General features: G+C 33.1%; 1 protein-coding gene across 3 annotated transcripts; it reads right to left on the minus strand.

Moving 5' to 3' along the window:
* Positions 1–3,047: 3,047 nt before the first annotated feature.
* LOC104902224 (hypothetical protein) lies at positions 3,048–7,527 on the minus strand. Of its 3 annotated transcripts, none has more exons than XM_057391159.1 (5): positions 7,063–7,527; positions 6,494–6,570; positions 4,774–6,369; positions 4,516–4,678; positions 3,048–4,047 (listed from the first exon to the last, which is right to left on the minus strand). In XM_057391159.1, exons 3-5 carry the CDS (start codon positions 6,340–6,342, stop codon positions 3,224–3,226), a joined length of 2,556 nt encoding a protein of 851 aa, XP_057247142.1. In that variant the 5' UTR covers positions 6,343–6,369; positions 6,494–6,570; positions 7,063–7,527; the 3' UTR covers positions 3,048–3,223. The 3 variants fall into 3 exon arrangements, with proteins under 3 accessions (XP_057247142.1, XP_010688225.1, XP_048490713.1); XM_010689923.4 differs by having other exon boundaries at positions 6,746–7,527; XM_048634756.2 differs by lacking the exon at positions 7,063–7,527 and adding an exon at positions 6,638–6,725.
* Positions 7,528–14,605: the final 7,078 nt, after the last annotated feature.

Here is a 14,605-nt window from a genome sequence, read left to right on the forward strand (position 1 = left end):
TTATTTATTTATTTTGGATTGTGTTTAATTGCTAGCTAGAAGAACTAATAGATGATAAATAAAATAAATACTTCCTCTATTTTTTTTTTTTTCTTTCTCAGTCCTGTGAAGCCTTGTCTAATTCATCTTAATAGATACTTTATTAATATTTAATCAAAAAAGTACATTGAAAGACGCGCACAAAAATTGAAAATTATATATGAAAAAAACAGAGGGAGTACTAATCTACTTGATAATTTGAAGAAATAAATACAACCCTAAATTATTTATTCGGATTATCTTAGTTCTTTTAGCAATACATTAGAATTACTAATATATAATACAAAAAACGATTTCTTTATCAGATATCCATTAGATTTTATGAAATTCATGAGTTACCCCTGTTGTTTCAAAAATGTATTAGATACCCTCTAAATTTGCATATACTATACACCCTCAGTAACTTACTAGTGTTGTATTAACTTATATGACCCAATATCAGTTAATCCATATCATGATTCCCCTAATACTTCATATTATGCCCCGTAAAGTCTTTTAAATGCAGACAAAAATCCTAAGAGGTGCTTAGGTCACTTTCAAGACTATTTTGACAGCAGAAAAAGACAAATTTTATCACTATGAAATGACATTTTTGACATGTTATGGGATAATATGTGAATTAGGTTAGGGCTTGAGTGATTTCAGGTCATTTAAGTTAACATGACCAACACCAGTAAGTTATTAAGGGTGTTTGGTACATTATATGCAAACTAACCTTATGAATTTCGTAAAACCTCAGGGGTACCCGGTGAAAAATCCGTAGATCGCATCTGATGTTTTTGGAGAGAGAGAAAGATGGATAATATTATCGCTGACAATTAGGTCGAATTCGTGTTCGGATTGATACTAAATGGGTCAAAAATCTTTCAACCAAAGCCTAATTCATTTAATAAACAGGTTAAAAAGCTTTATCATAACCTGACATATTTAATAAACGGATTACATATGTAACTTGTCTAACCCATTTAATAATTATTATTACATAGAAACATATTTTTTTTTCTTAAAAAGCTAAATGAGCAAGTTCACTATTAAAATTATGCATGTTTAGGAGTTCACTCATGGTACACCCGGGTGTACCATGAGCACACCCAGGGGTATTTTTGTAATAAATTGAATTTCAGTTGCTCATTTTACACCAAATTTGCTCATATGGACATTTTACTCATTTACTCATTTGCTCATTTTGCTTGTTTTGTAATAAAAGTGTTTGCTCGTTTTCTTAAATGAGTAGAAATATTTGCTCATTTGTTCATTTTGCTCATTTGCTCATTCACTCATTTTGCTCATTTGGAGAAAATAATCTTGGGTGTACCATGAGCATGATACACCCAGGTGTACTATAAATATTCTCCATGTTTAGAGTTTCTTAGAATAATGAAGGCCTATTTTAGTGGTATTTTACTTGTTTTTTACGAAATTTAAGTTGTATCAAAATTGTTTTCCCGAGAATAATTAAGACCTATTTTAATGGTACTCACTAAGGATGTTTATAAAAAAAGTTGTCAAATTTGCTAAACAAAAAGTTAAAACTTTGACAGCAAACTTTAAACGCTAACAGCTAAACGCTAAACTTTAAACTCTATTTGTCAAACAGGACTATTGTTTGATGGAGGATAGAACTTAGAGATTTCTTATAACCAGGTCAAACCTATGGGTTATGAAAACACTAAGGGGTCATTTGGTTCAAAATATGAAATGGAAAGAGAATGAAAACAGATAAAGGAGGAAAATGATAATAAAAATGGTTACATTTATATGGTGTTTGGTTCAAGCCATGAAATGGTAACCATTACCACCAACTAATGGATTTTGTTACTTGAGGGGGAGAGGAGGTAATAAATTGGGGGAGTCCATTACCATCAAGTAAAGGTAATAGAATGGTGAAAGGTTGGACCAAACATGAAGAAAGAGAATCGATAATTGATTTCGTTTCTTAAACCCTAAATACAGTGAACCAAACGAACTCTAAAGTCCATGACCATTAAACATTCATTGACATGATGATATCCACTGTTTCTTTTCCAACGTTGGGCCAGTCATAACTTCTTCGCAATATTTTCACATTCTTGGCATGATTTAGTCCAAAATGTGCTTTTAGATCTATTTTAGCCATAGGCCAAAAACCCAAAGCCAACTCTGGCCCCTATTGTCTGATCTAAGAGTTAGGGCCGACTCAACCTTGGCCCAAAAGATAATGCATTCTTAAGTAAAGAATTGTTGATGTAAAGATTCGAACCCACAACCTCAAGTTTGAAATAAAGAGATCCAACCATTACTCCACCATACCATTATTATTTTTTCAATCAAAATTAATAATGATATATGAATGGAGAACTTTTAAAATTTATATAATGAATGAGATAACCTTTTCAAATAAAAATAAGATGACTTATTTAACTACTACTAAATTGTGGCATAGAGAAAACCCGGAGCATCGCCCGGGCCCATATACTAGTTTTCTCTTCAAAATAGGGAAAACTGTTTTCCTTCCTTTTCCTTATCTCTCTTGTACACTCCTTTCACTATCTCCTTATTATCCCTTTCGTTTCATCAATTTTCTTACATGGAACCAAACAACGGAATTACTAATTTTGAAATTTTATTTTCCATTAAAATCATTTTACATTAAAAATGTTTTACACCCAACCAAACGGGCCTTTGTTGTAAGTTGTAACAGCAAACTCATTCAAAAGAAACAACCAAAAGAAAAATATTAGGAATTATAATAGGAAACTTTCATAACAAAGGAATTCTAAACACACTAGAATTCCTAATAAAAAAGGAAAAAAGAAAATAATTATCAAATAAAAATGTCAGTACTCAACAGTTAACAGAAACAAAAACAGCCTCAGATGTTTTATACTTTGCTGTTCAAAATCTGACATTTTGGTGAATGAAATTTAAATTCAAAACCAATTAGTACTTCACATTCATTAGCTCAGCAATCCAACACCTTTTATACAGAGAAATTTCTCTCTTTTCTAATAACTATGTTGGATGAAATAGTAAAGAATCATTCAATGAAATATTTATTTATCAGGGAAAAGACACCTTTGCTTGGCCTACCAACTGTTGTATCAACAATATGATCCTTATTTACAAATTTTAGCATATACCCACTTTCTATTTGAATCTCATAAAGGTTTAAAAAACAACTAAAGGAAGCAAAATGTAGGATGAACTATAGCATAAAATCTCTAAGAACTTCCTCAATCAACTTACCTAAGACAAACTTATCAATTTCACCTATAACTTGTTCAACTTCCTCTTGAGTACACATACTTCTCCAACCAACTGCCCATGTTCCACTCTTGAACCTCAAATCTCGGTCTTGCAAATCATAGAGATCGTCTGAGGGAAACTCGTCAATTTTCGGCCTCGAATAGCATCTTAAATCCTTAATTGCATTGCATACTTCCTCCATCAGGCAATCCAACGTAAAAAACTCACGTGATTTCATTGTGTAGGTTCGTGGAAGAGGCACATATGCTAGCAAAAAATGCGAGCTCTTGAGTTCCAAGACCTCGTTTGCACAATCTATCAGTAATCTCGTGTTCTCTAAATCTTGATCACTTTCATCAACTAATATTGGAGTTGAATCGGGATTGACTTGGATATTGAAGAGCTCCTCTACATGGGTATTAAACAATGAGTTGCTTAAAAGCAATGCTTTTAGCTTCATATGGGGATTGAGACACTGTCCCGAAGTTTCATCATCTGGTTTTCTGGGTGATTCCAGGCCATTTTCTGGGCTTTTTGTTACTTCCTGATTAGTATCATGGTGAACTGCAATACCATTTTCATGGGTAGTTATTAAGGTAACTTCATGAAGAGGACTCTGAGTCTCATCGAGCTGATCTACATTGCAACATTCGCTGGTAGACACTGATGTTATTTCAGAATAAGAGCTTTGATTGTCATCAAAATGTGAAATCTTCTTGTCGTTTGGAAGATACGAAATGCCGGGAGTTTCTCGCAGGTTATACTGGTAGTCAATATCATAATCTGCAATCACCAAGTAAAACAAACAAATGAATTCTTAATAAATACAGATTTGCTTGAATCAAATCAGATCCTACACCAATGAGCATGATGTGCATCATGACCCTGAAAACATAGTGCAGTTCAAAGTAAAAGAACAAATAGTTCAAACTGAAAGAACATATCTCATCTTCATTTATTAAAGGACATACAAATTCATAATAATATATAGTGGTACGATGAAGGAACATACAATGCAAATATAATGAAGAAAACATTAACCAAAAGCATATTACACATTATGCTACCGGGTGTATAAAATCTAAGCACCGTTTTATATATTATCACAGAAAATAAAGTCTAAACAGCGATATTTATCTATGAGAATAATCATTCAGTAAATAGAGAAAACAACATTAAAGTGTGAATCAGGAGATAGATCAATAGCATGAATGAGTATCACTATACTTAGAACAGAAGGTCTATACTAACCTCTGATCTGATTTTGACACCTTTCAGTAATGTTGTTGTTGTTATCACCAATTATGTTGTTTATCGTGGGCAAAACACATTTCTCACCCGCTGAATCAATATCCTTCCTATGGAAAGCTTCACTTTCATTGTTTTCACCTTTGTGGATCCGCTTTCCCTCAAGCTGCAAATTTGGAGATTCATTTTAGTCATCGTTAGTTACAGGTAAATCAGCCAAGGGACACAAAAAGGTTCAAGTTTTCAGTTAAAGGGACTCACAACTACAGCTGGTTGTCTGTTCTTTTTTCGTTCTGATGTTCCCCGTTTCCTTTGATCCAACATGGAAGTCGTAGTAGTCTTTTGTCGACTGGAAATCTGGTTTTTGGAAATAGATTTTCCATCTTTTTCCTTTTTAATCTTTGCTGCATTGAACTTTTCCTGGTCTCGAGAACTCAACTGATCACTTGCTTTTACATCTTTCTTCACTTCAACTTTCCTTCTAGTAGGAGACATAACCCTCTCAGATTCACCTGCTTTTTTCACTTCTGCTTGCTTCTTCTGTGGTTTTGCCTTAGCAGATGCAACCTTTTTTACGGACTTGGCTTTTTCTTCATAATTAACTTCTCCAACTGTTTCATACTTCTCACTGAAGTTTCCAGCTTCATTTTTGACACTTGCTTGATAAGATCCTCTACTGTATCTTGATCTCATGACATTGTCTCCCTGAAACTTCAGCTTAAATGGCTCATCTAGGTCTATACAAGGATAGCGCAGAGGTTTCATAACAACAATAGGCGTTCTTTCATCAACTCGGCTATTATTCGAGGCGAAAACTTCAGACTCCGGTGAATCAATTGTCAGACCATTCACAGAATTATTTTTCAGAAAACCCTTGAATTTCAATTTCTCAAGTATTTCATCTACACTTCTTTGCTTCATACCCACCTCTTGAGCACCTAACTGAGGCCTCCTTGCCTTGGGAGAATCAATATCATACAAAGGCTTTGCCAGATTCAGAATTTTCTCCCTTTCCCCATGTTTCCTAGGACTCGAAGGGAATGTTTCTAGACCCATAAGTTTAACTATCAAACTCGAGTCTCTTTCCTTTTTACTTCTAGAAAACGTTGATGATGAGACCGAAGATTCTGAGGGAACAAAATTACTCGAATAGACCATCGATGATTGAGTACTCGAACTTGTAGAAGGCATCATATCAGGAGAACCCATCTTTCTATGATCATAATAATGTTCCTCAAATACAGGATTTGTTATCATATTTTGCCTAAGAAGACTATCTCTAACAACATTCCTCATCTCATCAAATGATTTCCTAGGTCTCTGAAACTCCCTTACACCACTAACCATGCCATCGAACGTTCCTTCCTCGAGTTTTTGCTTTTGTTTTCGCGACAACCCCATCATATAACTCGATGCTTCTTGCAATTTTTCAAGCATAGCTATAGACTCTTGAAGCTCAAGAGCTCCTCTCAACAAATCTTTAGCTATAATACTATTTTTATGTTGGTTTTTCTTTAACTTCTTCTCATTAGACCAAGAGTTAATCACATGATTCAACTTCTCAGCTTCTTTAGATACCTCTAGTAGCTGAAAAGATACAGGGGTTTCTAACCCTCTTGTGATCTTTCTACTTCCCATCTCCTTTATTTCTCTCTCCTCCTTAATAATTATAGCTACACCAGCTTCAACCTTATTGATGATGTTATTATCTTGCTCCTTTTTTTGAGAATTGATCTTTGATTTTCTAATTGCCCCACATTCAACACCTTTTGGATCATCACATGTTAAAAATGATCTATAACTAATTGATCTTCTTTTGTCTTGAGGCATATTCTACAACCCCACCAACCAATTTTTCTAAATAAATTACCAAAAAAAAAAAGAGCATAATGTGAGATAAATATAAAAAACTTGCAATAAAACCAAAATTCACCATTTTTTTTAAAAAAAAAAACACTTTACTAGTAAGAAAAAAACTTACATTTGCAGCTTAATCTGACCAAATTATTCCAAAATTGTCAGCATCAGATCAATGTAATACTCCTTCAGCACTGTCAACTGAAAAAAAAAAAGAATTCAAGTAACAATAATTCAGCAAAAACCCACAAAAATTACAAAAACACACCTTTTTTTTTTTTTACTGAAAATCAGTAACTTGATGTAAAATTCGGAATTTCTTCAAAGAAAAAATGGGAACTTTTTTTTTTTTTTTTTTTTTTGAGATGGGAACTACCTCCACTTGAAATGACTGTCTTTCTTCTTCCTCTCAACTGCTTTTTCTGCATTGATCAAACCTAATTCCCACTTTTGCTACTCTCAAATTATATATTTTCTTACCCACCAAAAAAAAACCAATCTTTTTCTAAAATAACATCTGCCCATAACCCAAAAATGAAAATTTAGAATATAAATTTAGGAAAAATAAATAAATTAGTGAGAAAGTGTGACTGAGATCCACATAAGGAGGATAAATAATAAATATTTATATATTGACTTCAAACTTCAAAGGGTGTATAAAGACTATATTATAGTATAAGTATAACAACTTACTTAGAAAATATAATGGAGAAATTCATTTAAACATAAAGTATTAGAATAAAAAAAGAAAGAAAGAAGTATGGAGGAAGAAGAATAAGAACATGAAGAGTTAGATTTGGTGGGGTTTTGTCTGGTAAGGTTTGCATAGAAAAAATAATGTGAGATTGAGAGAGGGACAAGGAAATCTTTTAGCAATAAAGTGAGGGAATTATATGGGTATGATTAAAATAAAAGTGAGGATGATGATGAATTAATTATGAAAGAAAGGTTGCATTTTTGGTTATTGTTTGTGTATCTGTAGTACAAGATTAAAGTTAATTTTATGCTTAAAATTGTTTGAGAGGGAATTTTGAGGTTTAAGAAGAATCTGAGAAAAATCACTCTCAAGATGTGATTGAAGAAAGTGGGAGAAAATGAATGGAGGAGCCAAGGAGAGCAAAGGGACACAACTCACAACTGACACTCATGCTGTGCACTTATGACCTGAGAAAGTAGAAACTACCATGAGGACAAACGGTAGAGGTTGAGTACATTTTACCTAACATACATGTGTAAGATACTTTCTTCATTTCTATTTATTCGTTGCCTTTTCTTTTGCACGGTTATTTAAGAGAGGAACTGTGTGAGGTGAACATTTCACGTACGGTTTTGGAACGGAGATTCTTTTAATTGAATAAGGACTGTAATAGATGTCGACTCAATCGGAAGGAAATTATGTGGAAGGTTTAGAGAATATTATGAAACTATGCGATTAGTAATCAATCCTTATGATTTATATATTTTATAGTGTAGGTTTTTATTCACACAAGTCTATTTATTCGTTACATTTGCTTTTGCACGGTTATTTAGGAGAGGAACTGTGTAAGGTGAAAATTTCACGTATGGTTTTGAAACAGAGATTTTTATTGAATAAGGATTGTAACAGATGTCGATTCAATCGGAAGGAAATTATGTGGAAGGTTTAGAGAATATTATGAAGCTATGCGATTAGTAATCAATCCTTATGATTTATATACTTTATAATGTAGGTTTTATTCACACAAGTTAATAGTAATGAGAACGTACAAAAGCTTCGAGAAAAATAAATGAGAATATGAATACTTTTATATGTCATGGTTATCGATTAAGAATATGTAACAAGTAAAAAGAGACATTTATTTATAGAAAATATAACGAGTAAATAGAGATAGGCCGAGAGGTACCATTTTGGTTATTTTTGTCTGCAATCCTAGGACCATTTTGAAAAAGAACATGGTTAACCAACAACTTGTTTTTTTACCACATTGCCTCTCTTTATTTTGTTAGTTAACAATCTATTTACCAATTGAGTTTTTCCTTTAAAGGTTACTTATCTGAAAATTGCTCATTGCAGTTTCTGCATTAAGATTTCCCTTATAAGTGAATACTTTCTTTTTATGTGTGAACCTAGGGAGTGTCAATAAGGATATGTTCTTTTCCTGGCTACCCCAAAAGCAGGGAAACTGGAGAGGCAATTTAAATTATACAACCATATTAGGAGTACACGATAATGCATAAGATAAGATAGATAACCATTCTGAGTTGATTGAAAACCAAGGACTCAAATTGACCCAATTTAGGTAAAGTGAATTAAACCTTGGTTTGACTCTTATACATCTTAAATAGTGCTTTTTTTTCATCAGGTTATTGGTAGCCTGGTAGGGCTGTTCAAAAATCTCCGATTCGAAAATCCGTCGATCCGATTATAAGATTTCGGATTGGATATCCGAAAGTTTTCGGGTTTTCAATACGGATCGGCATTTTTCAAAAATGTCAACAATCCGATACGAAAATTCGATGATCCGATCCGAAAAGTTCAGATATCCAAAAAACTCGGATCGGATTCAGATTGCAATTCCTCCGATGATCTGAAATTATCGAATCGGATCCGATCCGATATCTGACATTGAACAGCCTTAGTTATTGGTAGTATGATCCATGAGCTAAAATAAACATTCAATTATAATATTAGCCGTGAAACTGTGACTAACTTTATCTTCCTTGATATATTAGCTCATTGATTAATATGGTTGTTTTTGGCCAAATATTTTTGTTGTTATTTTCTCAATTTCTTAATAGATTCCTCATTATATTGATTTATTGTTAATGTACAACTTTAACCATTAATTTATTTATTTATATATTATTATAAATTATAAATAATAATATTTTGAAAATAACATTGAAATTAACGTAATGTCGCAATAACAATCAGAATAGTGACACTTATGTTTACACATAACTAGTAATTAAATATGGTCAAAGTTAGTATCTAAACCGTGTAAGAAGTTAATGTGATGATACCCTTTGAGGTATGGGGTCATTTGACTTCACATAAATCTTAATTTGTAGTATTTCTCTGTTAAAAAATCATTTTTATTTTTGAAAAATTGGACCATTTACACTTAGTAAAATAATGAAAAAAATATTTTGCACCAACTGATATATTATTTTGGATCTGCCATGTAACTACTAAGAAATGAAATAAATCTCATAGTGCTGCTAGAAGATTAGCTTAAGACGGGGTTCAATAAATCTATATATTTTACACCCACTAATATATAATATTGTTGGGCACAAGATTGTTGCTCTCCGCGCATGGCTTGTGCGCGGGACGCACTAAGCTTGGGGGCACGCTTTGTATTCTTTCTCTTGTATTGGTTTGTTGTTCTTGTAATAAACCGCTATATTCCGAGTAGCGGTTTGCTTTGCCGCTACTCTAAGTAGCAGTTTGCTTTGCCAAAAATAAAATTTTGCGCATGCTATTCTATGTAGACGGTGTCTATGGAATTAATTTGAAGTTCGGCGCATAGGAGGAATTGATACTTTATTCCTTTGACATTATTCATGAAAAATTCTTAAATATTAACATAAAAAATTAAATAACAGATAAAAAAAGTTGTGGCATGTTCGAAACACTAGTTAGTCAATCTTATCAAAATAAAATAATATAGTGCCTACTTCATTTTTGATGGGTCAAACTTTAAACTCTTTGACCAAATATTTTCATTTGTATATATAAAAAACATATTTACGTGGGATATTGTTAGATTTGTCTCAATGTATAGTTTTATAATATCAACTTTTTATATTTTTTTTTATTAAAGAAACAAGCACCATATTATGGGACGGATGAAGTACTAATTAGTCAAGATACTAAAATTTAATTTGATTCAAAAACTATTGAGTATCAATTAAGTAGGACTTTAGCTTCTTGAACAGTCAATACATGGCAAGAGGTTCCTCCTTGGGCTAGTAAAAAAGTACATGAATAGTGTCATAGCCTCACAGGACACTTGCAGTTATTTAACGGTTGGGTGTAAATTTTTACTCCTCTTTTTTGTGCTTATAATAAATGCATGCAATTTATATCAGCACCACTTGGTTTCCAATTTCCCGTTGGTGATAATTCTTAAATAAATGTAGGGTTGAAATGTTTTTTGGAGCTTGATAAAGAATTAGAGAAATTGACATTACAATTTGGAAGTCTTTGAATCAATTTGTTGTTTTTTCTTTATATATATATGGAGTCATACGATTTCTATGTACCGTTTTTTGTTCTTTGCTTCGCGAATACGTTAGAAGATATTAATTCATATGTACAGAAGGGTGATAACTAGTTTTGGACTTGCGATTAATTGTTTTTTGTTGTCTATTGTAATATTTCATGTAGACACTTTTGTGAATGAGTTTTAATTCAACTTTTATTCTACTAAAGATAATTTCTCATTTAATTCCATGTGAGAATAAAAAAAGAAAGAAAATAGTTACTTAATTATTTTTAGGGATGACAATGTAGTTTGGATTTGAAGGGAAAATTTCGAGCCGACTAAAACAAAAATATGAATCCCACTCCGTTTGAAAAGTCCGACTCCGAGTTGGATTTTTTATGAATTTAAGTCGGATTAGAGTCGGATGTCGAACTTATAATGTGATTTCTTGCAGGGTCGGAGTCGGATTATGTATAATCCTGTCCAAATTCGATACATTGTCATCTCTACATATTTCTAAAGTAGAAGCTACCTAGTTATGTTCTTAATTGGTTAAAATTTTATTAATGATGTACAATATATGACATCAAATTATGTGCACGTACATCATATCTTTTTGGCCCTTTATAGTACTAGGGGTGTACACCGGTTCAAAATTGGACTAATATATAGATCAGAATCTGAGATTTTTTGGATCAGGACTGGACCGGAACCAGATGGACTAGCATCTGATATTTTTTTGGACTAGGTTCGGACCGGAAAAATCATGCCCGGTCTGGTTTTGGACCTGTTGACCGGAAACTATATGTTTTTAAAAGAAAAATCTTTTTTATTTAATTTAAAGATATTTATAAATTAGATACAATAAAATTAAATAATTTCAATAACAATGATTCTAAAGGTAATAAATGTGGGTTTTTAACTTCCTACTCTAGAAAAGTCTCCTAGTATAATTCTAATGACATCTTAAAAAACTAGGGTTAAAATATATAATAAAACGTGAAAAAACGCGTCGTCGGGTCGCCAGGGCAAAACCGCCCGGTCAAGCCAAAATCCGCCCGATCGGGCGCAAGAGTCGAAAACGGCACGAAGGGGAAAAGACAGCTTCGTCCGATCACCGCCAGATCGGGCCATTCCAGACGCCCGGTAGGGAAACTTCGCCCGATCGACCGGCAAAGCAACAAACTTCGCATTATTCCTTAGCCCGGTTTCAAGGCATCAACTAACACATATGATATGATGGTAATATCTTATACCCTTCACAATATGATGTTAGATGCTCTATATAATGGTAAATGATGTATATAATCTCAATTAACTTGTATAATATTCTTAATTTAAAAGCTTGTGTGTAAATACACTAGTTAAATTGGATAATATCAGTATATGTACAAAATTGTGGCAAACCAAAACCGTTTCAATAATATTTTTTTTTGATGCAAATACCATTTCCATTATTTCATAATTCATATATAGCTCCCATATATCCCTGGCCCTAGGTATAATAAAGACGGTAGGCCAGATATATGTAATCTAGCTATATACCTCTTTTGTCACGGCCCTAAACTACTAGCATTACTAATGGAAGTAGAACAATAATAAAGATAAATGAACGTACAGAAGATGATTTACGTGGAAAATCTCCTCCTTAATAAGGGTAACTGGGTAAGACGATTACTTTACTATCAATAACATAGAGATTTACATCAATATATAAGTCAAACACGTACAAAACTATTATATCTCCATTAATGAGTTAGTGTAGACAAACCATCTTGACATACTACCTCACATGCCACCCTAGAATATAAACTACGTGTAAGTCACGAACCACATACTTTTGGAGGCGATACTCCCTTTTGGGTCGAAAACCCCACAATAGCTAGCAAGAGTGACGGTATCTTCTCTCTTGATTTATCACACTTTTAGCTTCTTTTGAGCATTCATACTGTCCAATGCAAGGACTACCTCAACGTAAAGTTTAAGTTAATGGTTAGAGTTCTAGGAATAGTTTTATACTCTATCACGCCCCCTCAAGCGGGAGCTCATTGGGTTTGAAATGTAGATGCAATATAGAGCTTAATATCTGGTGTAAATATCCATTTTAAAAAGAGAGATACATGAAATTTGTACCCGTGATCTTTATGTCAGGTTGGCTCTGATACCACATTAACTCAACCAATAACTTAAGTTGATGTTTGGACTCTTAGAATTATTTTTATACTCTATCACATACTTAAATGCTTTTCTAGTACCCATACAGGTCTTCCAAACGCTACATAAACTAGATAATTAAGAAAATACATTTGACATATCTTATCACAATAAGGCTATGTTCAGTTCACCTTATTTTTGCTTATTTCAGATCTAATCAGATCAGAAAAAATAAGGTCATATCAGATCAGATCAGTTCAGATCATGCTTATATTTAAAAATCATTATATCTTTCATTACATATTAGTAAAAATTATAATAATTGAATATTAATAAAGTACTTATTGAGACAAATCAAACAATGCAAGACCCCACATGACTATATTTTTTCTTATATTGAGAAAAATCTAAAAGATAAGATCTTGTAATCAGATCAGATCAATTCAGATCAAATCAGATCAGATCAGATCTGAAAAAAATAAGTTCAGATCTGATCAGGTAAGTTCAGATCAGAAAATTTCAGGTGAAGTAAACATAGCCTAAATGGGTGAAACATGATGTAGAATGCTCAAACCGATAAATGGGAGAAGACCAGAATGCCAAAATTTTCCATTGTCAACTGCTCAACTAATAAGATTATGTTTTTTCAGTTATATATGTAAACTATATTTATTACTTACTCCTATCATATAGTAGCTTTATTTATGAACATATAAGGAGAAAGGATGAGGAGCTAGCTCATGTGGTAGAGCACTCCCCTCTGATCCTTGAGGTCAGGGGTTCGATCCTTATCCCCAGCATTATGTTGGGGTATTTCCTTAGCATGCTTTACCAGCCAATGTGCTGGTAGTTCCTACAAGACTAGTAGCCTTGGTAGGGGTTAGTCCTTGGGCTGACTTAATTTCCTAATAAAAAATAAAAATAAAAAAATGAACATATAAGGAGAGTTGAGGTACAATTATGTTGCCATAATAAATTCTTATTAGATAAGTTGACATTAAAGTTCTAAATATATATAATAGCACGGGTTTTCTCCTTTTAAAGTTAATTTGTTATCATTAATTGTATATTATCCAAGGGGTGGTAAAAGTTATGATTTATCTTCCAAATTTTAGGAGAAAGAAAGATATTGTATTTAGTTTGAACTTTTTCTGTAGAGTAAGTTGTAGTCTGGTAACATAAGTATTTATCTGCCGGGTGATTAAAAAGAGAAAAGCGTTTGAAACCGTTCACCTTCCCTCAACCCTTAAAACCCTTGCTCTCCCTGCGGCGGCGGCGCCGTCCGCGCTACTCTTTCCGGCGTGCGTCGCCGCAGGGTCATCCCCTGTTTCATCCTCCTGTCACTGTTAACTAATGTCCCCTTCACTTCTTTCCCCACTTCCCTAGTTTTCTCTCAGCTTTAGCTTCCAAAACCTCTCTCAATCAAACTTCTCCAATTTCTTCTATCCCAGTTTCTACCATTTTCAGGGTGTTTTGTTTTGTTTTGCTGCTGCGAGACTGCACAGGAGTCAAGGGAGGTGCTCGATCGAAGTTCGAACATGGAAATTAAAATCAAAGGTAAAACTTTTCATTTAGAATTGAGTAATGGTTTTTTTGAAAATTGGTGAGTTATACAACAATCGGAAAAGGTGGATTAATTTTCCAGTTAAATTGATTGATTGGGTTTCTGTTACACTTCAAGATTGTTCAGAATTGATTGAATTTGAGCATTGTAGACGATTTGGTTGTCTTTGGTGGAAAATTCAATCTGGTTATAATCGTTGGGGGTGGTTTTTGAAGTTAAGTGTGAAGATTAAAGGTTTATGGTATTCAGTTTTTGTCCCTGCTTTAGGTAGTGATAATCCTTGGAAAATTTTTGTTCATGCCTTTTTTCATGTTGCTCAAGAGGAATT

The sequence above is a fragment of the Beta vulgaris genome, chromosome 8 (genome assembly GCF_026745355.1).
Source record: "Beta vulgaris subsp. vulgaris cultivar EL10 chromosome 8, EL10.2, whole genome shotgun sequence".
NCBI classification, from domain to species: Eukaryota; Viridiplantae; Streptophyta; class Magnoliopsida; order Caryophyllales; family Amaranthaceae; genus Beta; species Beta vulgaris.

Bases quoted from the DNA above. Each gene is read 5' to 3' on its own strand.
- LOC104902224 (XM_057391159.1), bottom strand. From the start codon at position 6,342: ATGCCTCAAGACAAAAGAAGATCAATTAGTTATAGATCATTTTTAACA. The intron at 4,679-4,773 runs GTGAGTCCCTTT...CCAAATTTGCAG, and splicing joins ACAGACAACCAGCTGTAGTT to CTTGAGGGAAAGCGGATCCA. The intron at 4,048-4,515 runs GTTAGTATAGAC...TGGTGATTGCAG, and splicing joins GTGTCAAAATCAGATCAGAG to ATTATGATATTGACTACCAG.